The sequence below is a fragment of the Muntiacus reevesi genome, chromosome 6 (assembly GCF_963930625.1).
Source record: "Muntiacus reevesi chromosome 6, mMunRee1.1, whole genome shotgun sequence".
Lineage (NCBI taxonomy): Eukaryota > Metazoa > Chordata > Mammalia > Artiodactyla > Cervidae > Muntiacus > Muntiacus reevesi.
In genome coordinates, this window is record NC_089254.1 from 82,453,087 (window position 1) to 82,466,660 (window position 13,574).

The following is a 13,574-nucleotide window of genomic DNA, read 5'->3' on the forward strand; positions in this document are numbered from 1 at the left end:
GTCCCGGAGGTAAGGAGAGACTGGCCAAGGGTAGACCTGTAGGGTTCTGTAAGGCAGGATGAGAAGTTTCAGATTGCTTCTCCTCAACCCTGGGACACTGTGCACAACGGCCCTGTTGCACGTAATCTTCTGTATACCTCCTTTGACTCCATCTGCTCTAAGAAAAATCAGTTTCCTATTCATCTCTGTCTATCCAGTGCTTAGCCAGTGATTAGCCAGAAGTTCAGAGGTTGAGGTTTCCTGAATGAAGACTCCACCTATGGACACCATAATAAGGCAAAAATGCCAAGTCCTGTAAAGAAATTCTGAATGAAATCTAAATAGAATAAAAAAAATGTTATTGAAAGGCAGTGTGCAGATTAAGGCCAGCGGATCTTCATTTGAATTCTTCTGGCCAACGTAAGGTTATTTCTACCAGAGGTTGTGATGTTTTGCAAGTGTGAAATCAGTTAAACAGAATATTTTCCAAACTTAATTACACTCATTTCCAGCATCCAAAACGTAAAACTGCCAGCAATGAACATCGTTAGCATTTCCAGTGACTGCTCACTAGTCATGAACTGGTTCTCTAACTCAAGCCTACTCACTGGAGCAACCCAAGACATCACCCACACCATCTACCTCAGCACCGCCACTGAGGTGGAAAAGCTATAGATTATATTACTAGCGACTGAAATAGAATCGAGCACTATCTTTTAAATAACACATAACACACGCTTCCTTACGAATGACTGACAAACATTTAATTGCCTAATAATTAGTTTCACATATGCATGCTGGATTTTCTGTTTGCACTACACAGGGGCTTCTGCTACAGCTCCAATTACAGCCTCATTATGCAGAAAGGCACTCACTGATTGTAACACAGTTGAGACAAAGGTAGCCAACTAACAGTTTCAGAGTACAAACCCATACAATTCTGCAAATCGACAAGGCACGTTTCTTTGGGAGGGAAGGAAAACACATTTTTTCCCAGCGGGCTTACTGTGGCCTTGAGGCTTCCGCCTGGTCTGTCTGCAGTTTCTCTCCTCCTTCCACTTCCATTGTACAGTAAACAACTCGATTGGGAGCGACTGACCTCAAACCTTGCACTTCCATTATGACAATCTAAAGACAAGAAAAATGTTTCACAGATTTGTCAAATTGACAACATTTAGCAACAGAGACAACAGAATGAACTACAATTAGGCTGACCAATTGATAAAATTATCTGACAATCTCGACGGTATTTTATCTTCTTTATAATCCATCTTTATTCATGGAGGGTATAGTACATAACATTTTGAAAAAGTTGGTATCTGAAGATGCATCTCCTGCCAGCAATTAAGTTAAAGTCTCTAGATATGAGCCACAATGAAGTGAGATATACACTCAGATCCTATAAAACAATTTTGGCAGGTGTGCATGAGGCAAAGCAGAATGATGAAAATTCAGTGAATGTGTTACAAGAATACAGGTTGAATTCCATATAAGGTGACTGGTAGACACTGTCACCATCATACCAATTCACAGATAATCAATACATGGCATCAGAAAATGTCTATACTCAGTTATTTATATGACTATCAGCATTTACAAAAGAATTTTCTTTATGGCCAATGCATATCTTATGAAAATATAAAAAAATATAACTTGCCAAGAATATCTTACTATTAACCAGACAAGGAAAAATATTTTCCCAATCCATTAATTTGATAAAGTCTACTGGAAAAGAGTAGAAAGACTGATATCAGCTTATATATTCATAACTCCCGGGGAGAAGGGAAACATACTTTACAAGTGTGGTTTTTATCTTTGTATAAAAGGCTGCCAATCTTAAAATATTGTAACCTAACATTCTCACTGGATATACACATAAAATATGAATACTGCTGAATATTATTTACTATAGCCTTTTAAAAAATTTGCATCATGAATTTTCCTAAATTCTCAACATTCATAAAATATATTCAATGGAATTCATATATATATAAAATATGTATGTATATTTTATTGATCTCCTGTTGTATATGTGCAAACAATATTAACAGCATTCATGCCATGTAGCTACCAAAATATCCACTAAAAATGTATGTATCATTTATTGATTTTTTAATACATCACTAAATCATTATACCTTTTGTAGAGCTATGATATGAACCTTGAGGCAAAAAGGTCTCAAAGAAATAAATCATCTTAACAGAACTTTTATTCCTTTTAGTTCTGGTACAAGATTTTTTGTAAATACAAATGCCTACTGTTTTGTTTTTCCATAAAAAAACATATGGGAAACTGATCACCAAAAATACAAGTCAAACTCAGAAGCATTTTCTTCCCTCAGCCAGAGCTTTATCATTTTGTCACTCTGAAATGCATACAAACATATGAATAAAAATAAACACAATGAAAACACACTATGAGAATTAATAGATAATAGTAACAGTGTTCACAGTCTAACACTCAAGGAAGCTGAGATGAAGTACTAAGCATGAAACAGAATTGAGTACACTAGACAAATCTAGAAATCTTGATGGCACGAGTTCACATGATATCTGTCCTGCATCTCTTTCTGTTGTGTGTTTAATAGCCAGAGTGCAAGAGAACAAAGGAAGCAGCTGCTTACCATTATTTCCATTACCTCTACTACAAGCTACACTATAAACAGGACAACCTAAAACAGACGACTTGTGAAAGTCTTCTGCTCTTCAGAACAACGCTCCCATCTGTGTTGGGAACGTTCTATCCTGCAGGACCGCCATTCAAAAGATGTAACTTCTACTGTGAATCCATGCATGCGTGCCTGTTTAGCTTCTCAGTTGTGTCTGACTCTTTGTGACCTCATGTAGCCCGCCAGGCTCCTCTGTCCATAGGATTCTCCGGGCAAGAATGGAGAATGGGTTTCTATGCCCTCCTCCAGGGGACCTTCCCTACTCAGGGATAGAACCTGCATCTCCTGTGTCTCCTGCATTGCAGGCAGATTTTTTACCCGCTGAGACACTGGGGAAGCCCATACATATAAGTAAATAAAACAACAATATTCTGCAGATCTGATTTCCAAAAGGAATTTGAAAAGCACAGCTAGTTTCAATTATGAAGGATAAAAGCAGCTAAGAATTCCATGGACCATCATCTCCTCTAACTTTAGGTAACTGTTTCAAACAATTCCCAGCAAAACTTGATAATGAAACTGCAGAAAATAAAACTGATCTGTGTTCTGTCTTCTCTTCCCAGATCTCTAGATGAATGATGTAATAAGGATAAAACAAAGTTATTCTAGAAGCATAAAGAAGGGAAGCATGTACAAAATATGAAATAACATGTTTCTGAATAAGACACTGTCCATCCACAGAGTTATGTGGCAACTCAGGCATATTGAGGTTGTAGTAAGAGGAAGCTGAGCAGTCTGGTGAACAGGGGACCATAAAAGTACCTCCAGATACAGAGAAGATCATGGGGTCTGCTGCCCTATTACCTACAAAAACAGTGTGGGGAAAAAAACTATATTCATGCCACTGACACCATTTCATTATTTCTGTATGACAACATACAGACTCATAACTTTCTGGATGAGCATTTTCCTAACTTCACTTGACTATTTAATTTTGACATACCATTGTATAGCTTAGTGTTTTGTGAGTTAGCTTGTCTTTTACTTTATAATTCTCTCTGAAAGCTTCATGAATGAAGAGACCTAAAAGTAATCTTGCGAGGCCAACGGCTGATTTTTGATACCATTAAAGTCCCTAACTCAAAAAACAGTTATCGCGTCAACTGAGTGGCCAGGTACTCTTTCGGGCTCTTAGAATACCTCAGTAAACAAAAACAGAAGAAAAAAAGACCTCAACTTCCTAGTTTACATTCTAGTCAAGAAAACCAGATAATGAATAATATCACTGAATTTTATGTTAGGTGCTGTGGTGGGAGATGGGATGAGTGGGTAGAAATTTTACAGAGATGATAAAATTTGAGCAGTGCTTCAAATCTGCACTTATTCTTTAGACTGGGACTTCTGTTTCTAGGAGAAAAAAATTCCTTCTCCGCTGGATAGACTCAACCTGACGGATGAAATGTGAAACCCTTAAAATGGATTAACTGCTTGCCTTTCGGAGTTTTCTCAAGCTGAAATCTGGTGTCAGATGAGGGAAGCCTGGAAAAAGGGTGAAGGATAATTATTCAGTTTAGCTAGGCAAAGGTCAGAGGCCCTGGGGCTGGAGGAGGCACCTAGTCCATTCCCTCTGGAGTTCCACAGACAAGCATGGTGCAGTCTGCCCTTCAAAGTGATTTCAATTTGTTCTGAGACTGACTCCTATTTAAAATACTGTAGGCACTATGGAACATGTCTGTACTATGCTATGACAGGAAAATATCTGTCTTACATAGACATAGTAACAGAGCATGTCAAAATAATTATAAAAATATGGAAGCTTCTTAGACCATGGCTAAATGAAGTTTTAATTCATATTATCCTCCTAACACCATTTTATTGTTAATTGCACAGCCTATTGAATACACTGGCAATAAAGCGCAGACTAACAATTCATAGAAAAATGAACTCATGAGCATAATTTTGTTTTCAAAAGGGAGAGAGAATTCATAAAAGCTCATTATTTACAATGGTGTAAGATTTTTAAACAATAGAGAAAAGAGAACGTGTTTTGAGCTGTTTTCAGTTGTGCATGCTTATAGAAATAATGGTATGCTTAAACATTACAAAAATAATTTGATTTTCAAATTATTTTTATCATTAACGAATTTAAATGCCAAACTCTTGGTAGGAAAAGTTAGACTGTCATTAAATAACTGATTTTGTTTTGTACAAAACCTTAAGAAAAAAAGGAGTTGGCACTTTTCATTCAAGTCCATAGGAAACCTGACTCAGGAATGAATGGGAAATTTTATACCTGAGATACTACTTAGGTTCAAATTAAACACTCTTAGGTTATGAGGTTAAAGAGATTGAGAAGAAACCCAGGAGCAAAGCTACTTGGCAAAGTTATTAGCTAATCCCGGAACTGAGTTTGGAGTCAGAAGAAAATCTTCTGTTTCTACTCTGATGCTAAATTTAACCTATTAACTTACAAAGGAAAGGTTAGGCTGGAAGTGAAAAAAGAGAGGCAGTTGTCTTCTCCTCAAACTTGAATTTCAAGTTGAATAAGTGGAGGAAGGAACAGAAGCATTTGTTTTTTCTGCCATAAAGGTAACAAGCCAAGCTTAAGAACTATAAACAAATAAATCTAAAATTGTACCTCCTAAGAGTACATACTTTGCTTTGTTAATTAGCAGACTCAAATAGCAATAGTGGGCCCCAGCAGAGAGAGAATAGAACAATGCAAGAAAAGAGCTACAAGCTTTAATTTTTGAGAGGCTATAAATTTAAGCTAGATATTTCGAGCATATGTGTGGATGTTGTGTAAAAACCTATATACAGAGATGAGCAGTTGAGGAAATGCATCATGAAAAATATCCACAGGGATCGGCAGCAGCAGTCAGGGATCAGTTATCTTTGGTTTCCAGTGCTTTGTACACAAGGGATGAAACTGTGCAGTCTTGGGGAACACAATTTTAAATGTACAACATTTATACTTGCTTTTTTAAAAAAGAATTTTACTGTACCTATAAGGAAACTGCAAGTCCCAGAAAGGAAGTCTTTACTTCTCATCATCTACAGTACTCAGTATTATACATTCAGTTCAGTTCAGTTGCTCAGTCATGTCTGATTCTTTGTGATCCTATGGGCTGCAGCATGCCAGGCCTCCCTGTCCATCACCAACTTCTGGAGTTTATTCACACTCATGTCCACTGAGTCGGAGATGCCATCCAAGCCTCTCATCCTCTGTCGTCCCCTTCTCCTCCCACCTTCAATCTTTCCCAGCATTAGGGTCTTTTCAAATGAGTCAGCTCCTTGCATCAGGTGACCAAAGTATTGGAGTTTCAGCTTCAACATCAGTCCTTCCAATGAATATTCAGGACTGATTTCCTTTATGATGGACTGGTTGGATCTCCTCGCAGTCCAAGGGACTCTCAAGAGTCTTCTCCAACACCACAATTCAAAAGCATCAATTCTTCGGTGCTCAGCTTTCTTTATAGTCCAACTCTCACATCCATACATGACCACTGTAAAAACCATAGCCTTGACTAGACGGACCTTTGTTGGCAAAGTAATGCCTCTGCTTTTTAATATGCTGTCTAGGTTGGTCATAACTTTTCTTCCAAGGAGTAAGCGTCTTTTGTAATATTATATATTACAGCTGGTTTATGTGATCTGATTCTCATAGTCAAAGTAGATTAACAACAAGGATAACCAAAAGCTTGAAAGGAGTTTTCAAATTACAGAGAATTCAATTATATGTTTTAAATCCTATTTCTACTCAAGTGTGTTTCAGTACTTCTACCAATAAACTTACACTGGCCTCGCTGGCACCAAGCGACTTGCCTCAAAGCTTGTATTATTTTATTATTTAACCCTAACACAACTGTTATGTTTAAAGGACAATTTGCATTAATTTGCATTCACAATCTGATTGTCTAGCCAATGAAGACTAATTTAACCTCTTTAAAATATATTATGGTGCTTTAAATTTGAAATGTTATCACAAAGGTCAGCAGAAATTATCCTGCAGCCTCATTTATGCTGTCAGAAGTGAACATGGGGTAAAGGCACTTACCTCCAAGGTGAATGACAGGACCACATCGGACTTTGACAGCTGAATCTCATTCTCATCCCCTATGTCCAAAAAGGCAGAGTTCTGGGAACGTTTTAATTTTTGCAATTTAAATTCTGGGCCGCCTTTTGAAACCGGAAGACTCTCCAAATTGGCCATTAGCAAATTCACTGAAGACCGCAATTCTTCTATATACACGCTCTCCATTTCTTTTGATATAAACTTGGGGAATCGTCTTTCCTTAAAAATAATTATTAAGATAACGATGTTACACCAGTCGGATCTCAATTTCTTCATAAAACACTATATTATGTACATATACTTGACTGTCTTAGAAACTGTGACACTAAATATAATGCATTTACCTGATCCGTTAGTCTCCAGGCTTTAAAAGCCTTGTGCTGTGTGCACAGTCGCTCAGTCATGTCTGACTTTTTGCGACCCCATGGACTGTAGCCCGCCAGGCTCCTCTGTACATGGGGATTCTCCAGGCAAAAATACTGGAGTAGGTTGTCATGCCCTCCCCTTCAGGGGATCTTCCCATTCCAGGGAACAAACCTACAGCTCTCGCATTGCAGGTGGATTCTTTACCGTCTGAGCCACCAGGGATGGGATGATAGCTGTACAAAATGGGCTGGGGAGTGATGGCCTAAAACAGCCGTCACTCAGACGACTGCCTAATGCTCCAGAAAATCAATGCCTTTACCACCACGTTCTTTGGCATCATTTAAACCGCAACCTAAGACATCCTCATCTCCAGAGTGAATGGACCACATCCAGAGCATGTTCATCAACCTGCACCTCATCTGACTCTCTCGCCCCAGTTTGTTCATGGGCTGGAAAGGAACATCTGGCACCACCTCATGACTTGGTCCCAGAGCCTCAAACCACCTGTTTTCCTTTCCTCCCAACCTAAACTTGTCATATTTCTTTTAAAATAATTTACATATAACCAATATTAAAACTGCAAATGTATTATCATAGTTATTAAATATCTACATCCATTATTAACTTTCCCGGGAAAGCTTCTTAAGTGGCCTTTTAATTTTCCTCTATAGTTTGAAGCAACATTCCCACATAGTAAGTTTGCATCCTCAGAAAAAAGCACACAGCTACTCAGTTATGTAATAACTTGGTTTCTTTGGGGGATGGAGGTGGGGAATAACATTTGGATAGTTTTTCAGTACATGCAAAAGAGGAAAAAAAATAAAGCATAAAAGCATTTTTATATTTGTGAACTAATTTTAAAAGCTATCATAAAAAGCAGCCAAAACTCAGATAATAGCAAAAAGGTGAGAGAATAGATCCTTTCAATACCATATGTGAGCAAAGACCATCCAAGACTCATGCAGGGTAAATGTCCCGAGTTTAATTTACTGTTTGTAGCCTGCCAGGCTTCTCTGTGCATGGAATTCTCCAGACCAGAATACTGGAGTGGGTAGCTATTCCCTTCTCCAGGTGTTCTTCCCAACCCAGGGATGAAACCCAGGTCTCCCGCATTGCAGGTGGATTCTTTATCACCTGAGCCACCAAGGAAGCCCCCAATTTACTGTTTACTACTGATATAAGATCCCAGATGGCTGAAGCTACATGTTACTTTATAGAATTTTGCCTGGTGATGATATAAGTAATGTGCATCTGGTGAGTAAGACAATCCAACGATTATTTTTAAAATCCTTGTTGGAAACTAATCACTTTTACTGGGTTTTACTTGGATCTTAACTTTGCCTAAAAACACCTACTTTTCAAATGCTCTTCAGACTAGGTTCTAATAACTATCTAGTTTGCTCATTAATTATACACTGAGTACAATCATTGTTTATTCATTTTATATTTGTATGACCATCGGTTTTGCCTTTTAGAAATATATGAGGAAAGTAAAAGGCAGATACATCATGTGTTTGACAGTTTCGGTGTACTGGTTATTTTACCTAAATTTTCAAGGTGTTATTTCAAGGAAAATGTAATAACAGCACATGAAAAAAACCTATTCTTATTTAGCTTTCATTAAAAATACTTCAAGGAAGAGACTGGGAGAAATCACCCCGACTGTATCAGCATTTTCAAACTTTACAGGAAATAGACTATACTAGATTTTCTTTTTCTCTCTGGGGGAATAAAAACAACAACTCTGTTTTAAAGCTTTGAGGTTTGTTGATAGTATTTCTTAAACTTTATTTAGCCTGCCTCTTTCTTGGAAACAAAACCAAATGTACATATTAAATTTGATCTTTTAAATTAGAACAGCATCAGAAATAGCACTATTCTGTAGCTTAACTGTGAGTTGTTCCTATAAACCATTTTAGTGTTCTAATTTGGTCTTCTGTACAGCTTAGCTCATTACCAGCCCTAACACATTATGTACATAAAAAAAAAAAAAATCTGTTCCATAAAATTTCCATTATTCAAATTTAGTCACTCTTTAAGGGCTCTTCACTTTCCAGTAGATGAAGCATGCATCAGAGTGGCAGGATGAAGACAGTGACAACTGTCAGACTTAGGAAATACTCTGAAGAGAGGCACAAATGGATTTCCTGACAAACATGGGATGAGCAAAAAAAGGGTCAAATATGATTCCAAGTTTTTACGCCTGATGTACTAGAAAGATAGTACCGCTAAGGACTGGCAGACGTTGATCACTTGACTGGAAATTGTCAACACCCTCCTCCACTCCCATATTCCCAACTCCATCTTCTCTATTTTCTAAATAGCAAATGATCACCTTCCATAATTTTGTTACACAGCATGTTTGTTGCTTATTTCAAGTCTCTCCCAAACAAAATGTAAGCTCTCTGAGGACATGGCAGGGATACTTTTGTCTGATGTTATCCTAAGACAACTACATCTGTCTGGATGTATCCCAAATGCCTAAAATAGCACCTGATCATTTTAATAAGGTGTTCAATATTTATTCACTGAATTTATGAACAGAGAAATTCAGGGGCCAAAAGGTTAAATAAGTTGCTAATGTTATCTATCCAGGAAACAGCAAACATGGATTTGATCCACAGGTCTTTCTGGCCCAGGCCACCACATTTTTCCTATCACTACTTCCTAATCATGCCTTGGCTAAAAGGCATAATTTTAGCCAAAGTCAATGTATATACATGGCTGATTCATGCTATTGTACAGCACAAACATAACATTTTAAAGCAATTATACTCCAATTAAAATGATAAGAAGAAAAGAAACAAGAAAAAAATATTTATATCCCTTGAAACAGATTTCTGCCCTGTGGATTCAATGCTACTGTATTGTGTTGTGAAGTGTAATAGTTGCTGCTCTATTGCTGACTCTTTGTGACCCCATGGACTGCAGAACACCAGGCTTCCCTGTCCTTCACTATCTCCTGGAGTTTGCTCAAACTCATGTCCATTGAGTCAGTGATGCCATCCAACCATCTCATGTTCTGTCACCCCCTTTTCCTCCTGCCCTCAACCTTCCTGACATCAGGGTCTTTTCCAGTGAGTTGGCTCTTTGTATAAGGTGGCCAAAATATTGGAACTTCAACTTCAGCATCAGTCCTTCCAATGAATATTCAGGGTTGATTTCCTTTATGATTGACTGGCTTGATATCCTTGCTACAGTTTGCCCAGGACTGTGCAGGAAGAACAGATTCAAACCTCCACTCAGATCTTTAAAACACTAGTTCTCATTGTTCCACGTGGATTTCCTGTAATAATAGGTACCAAGTGTGATAGGTGTTCCTAATAGTTGATTGCCAACTCTAAACTATGAATAAACCATGTTTCTGAATTTATGACATTGAAGAGGCATCAGGGCCTAGAAAAACAAACCCAAGCTCTGGAGTCCAAAGACCAATGTCTGAGGTCTTTCATTAAGTAATCTTGGCTAAACCTCAATCTCCTTGTCTACAAAATAAATTCATTATATCATCTGCCCTTGTGGGTTCAAAGGATTATGGTAGAGATCTAAGACAACAAGGTCAGTAAATTACAAATAGCCTTATATTTTAGGAAGGTGGCTTCAATTTGGTGAAACAAAGTAGAAAGCAATTAAACATCTATTTACCAAAAGACATTATATTTTGAGGGGTTTTTTTTTCATTCCAATCTCACTGGCTTCAATTTCTTCCTTCTTCGTGCTTTTTCTACTTCATCAACATTCTGATGGAATCAGTAGGGTCCCCTCAAAGAGAAGCTGCTGGTGTGCGTCACTGACTCAGCCCAGAGGTTGTACAAACACATTCTTCTCGACAGACATGGACTTGAGAACACATCCCAGGCTCCCCATCCTACTCTGGACCCCTCTGGAAATTCATTTCAATTATCACATATCCAGCCAGACCCTTGGAGAAGAACTTGGGACAGTGTGAACAGCTCAGGTACAATCTAAATACAAAGAGACAATTCAGAAATGCAGATCACAGGTCCAGAGTCCTTCCCACAGTGCCAGGCACATCTCTCCGGATTCTCTCTTAGCCTCAGTTCTTCAAGAAAAGCAATGCCCTTCTAGACAGCTTCCAACACAGGGTAGGATTTGGGGGAAAGCATTTTTCTCTCGAGGTTTTCAATTTCAATTGTCAAATTCAGTGTGGGACAGATCTCCTTAACTGCTGGTAAAGTTCACTGTCTTGATTTGGGAGGTGGTTATATAGTGTGTTATGTTATGGAGGAAATGGCAACCCACTCCAGTACTCTTGCCTGGAAAATCCCATGGACAGAGGAGTCTACAGCTCTCTATATGGACAGAGGCTACAGTCTATGAGGTCGCAAAGAGTCGGACACGACTGAGCGACTTCACTTTCACTATATAGCGTATACACACATTTATCAAGCTATAAACTAAAGACCTATGTACTCTCCTATATACATTCTGTGCCTTAATTTTTAAAATGAAAAAATCCCCAATAGAGAGGACTCTTCAGAGAGACAAAGACAGAATCAGAGGGACAAGGGGAGAAAGGAGAGTAAGAGTCTCCTTTATTATGTTTGAATAAAACACATTCAAAGTTTTCATTAAGCAGAAGAAAAAAGGAAAAACAAAATCTTATTCTCAGACCCAAAGCATTATAACTTCAAGTCTCTTTTAAGGGACTAAAATTTTACTTTTACTACTGAAGTAAATTAATGTATCAATTTATTGAGAATGATTTAGACAAAAGAGTCCTCAGTATTAAAAACAAGCACAGCTTTTGTTTGAAATCTATTTCTGTTCACAGAAACACAGTGACTCTATAAATAAAAGCAAACAAAATATTGTATTTAATATATCCTGAGATTCTATACTACAAACCTCAAATTATATTTTTCATCCATTCAAATATTAGTTGATCCCACTGTGGGCCAAACACTATGCCAGATACTTTGGGATATAGCACATGATTTTTCAGGGAGGATGGTCTTCTCTCTGATTATACTATGCTTACTGCAATATTAAACTTCTAAGTCTGGCAGCTTGAGAAATTTAGGCATTGCTTTAAGAACAACCTACAAAAGTTATCATTGAACTTAAACATCTCATATAAAGATGGATATGTAAACTAAATAATATGCTCCATTTAGATAATACACATTCATGTATCTGAGCTTAAGAGGTATGCATGGAAACAAGAAAATGATAAAATTACACTGGCTTTATCTATACAAAACTTTCACCTTACAGAAATCTAAGTACAGAAAGAAATGTGGTGCAGTATATCAAAGTTAACAATTTACCTTTGCCATTTTCTCAGCCAACTGCAAACGGCCATCAAGTTCCCTTCTGATCTGGGCTGCTTGTTCATCTGCATTATCCAACTTAAAACAGAAAATCACACGTACATGATTACTTAACAGCAGTGACCTAGAGATTAAAGCAATGCTAAAATGACTCCAAAAAAACTTTATAAGTCTTCTCAACTACCTATTGAGAACACAGAAAATCGTTTAATTAGATTGACACTGTAATTAAATTTCTTGGACACTTTTCACTATGATTTGCTCACAAAAAAAGGTAATAGATCGCTAAGGTTAATAGTTCGGTTTACCAAAAACTCTAATTATAATAATCCTTTGCCTAATATATCCCTAACAAATCTAAGCCAAGAAGTCCTTGTTTCCTTGAGGATGCATGAAGTTGTAATTAAGTTTATTCAGTTCAGTTCATTCTTCCACCTCCATTAATGTCAGTCCTAAATAGTTCCAATTAGATAAATCTCTTGTTCTTTCAAATTCCCAGAATGCACTTCTGGAGAGTGAGATACTAATGTTTCACTAATTTCCTTGCTCTTTCAAAAAATATTTCATTTGTATAATAAGTTTCTGTTAGTGCTAAACTATCAAAGTACTATTTGATTGACTGCTATCACTTTCTACCATTTAAATCTTCATATGCTCCTCATTCTAGTACCAACAGGCTCATACTGCCAAGAAATCCTTTTACAGGCTGGCACCACATTAGAATTCCGTTCTCTCATTCTAAATTTGATTGAAAGCTTAGCATGTTAGCCTCATTTTTAAAGATATTTCCATCTACATGGAAAATTACTTTAACTTCTCCACTGAAATAACCCTTAACTTTTTTTCTATAGCTTCCTTTAACTTTTCCTCATGATTCCTTCTCTCTCTTTATTGGTTCCTTATAAAACCTCTTCCTGTGAGCCATGCACAGTGTGGGAGGCCCTGGGTGGGTGACAGACATAGATCAGACTGATGTTCCTCTCCATTTTAATTCCTTCCCCTCTCTCACTTCCATCATCAAGAAGCCTAGACCTCACAATTCAACCATACTTTAGTAAAAGTCCATCTAAAAATTGGATTAGTGCTGAGTACAACATTAGACACCTGGGATAATGTAGACTGACTTGTCCATTTGTTGAAGAACTACATATAAACCATGCTACATTAAAAAAAAAAAAGGCCATAAAAAAGAAAAATTCTGAAAAAAAATGAGTAGGTCAGTAGGATGGTCCTGTCAGAAGGCACTATATGA

The 13,574-nt window shown here is 37.4% G+C and overlaps 1 protein-coding gene across 10 annotated transcripts in view; it reads right to left on the reverse strand.

Annotated features, from left to right (window-relative positions):
- Positions 1-13,574, reverse strand: part of CADPS2 (calcium dependent secretion activator 2) — a 544,800-nt gene that overhangs the window by 307,943 nt on the left and 223,283 nt on the right. For all 10 annotated transcript variants that reach the window (XM_065938665.1, XM_065938663.1, XM_065938662.1 and 7 more), the window contains exons 4-6: positions 12,320-12,400; positions 6,645-6,881; positions 986-1,107 (exon numbers count right to left, since the gene is read on the reverse strand). In XM_065938665.1, the coding sequence (XP_065794737.1) occupies positions 986-1,107; positions 6,645-6,881; positions 12,320-12,400 (440 nt within the window). The remainder of the gene's footprint in view (positions 1-985; positions 1,108-6,644; positions 6,882-12,319; positions 12,401-13,574) is intronic.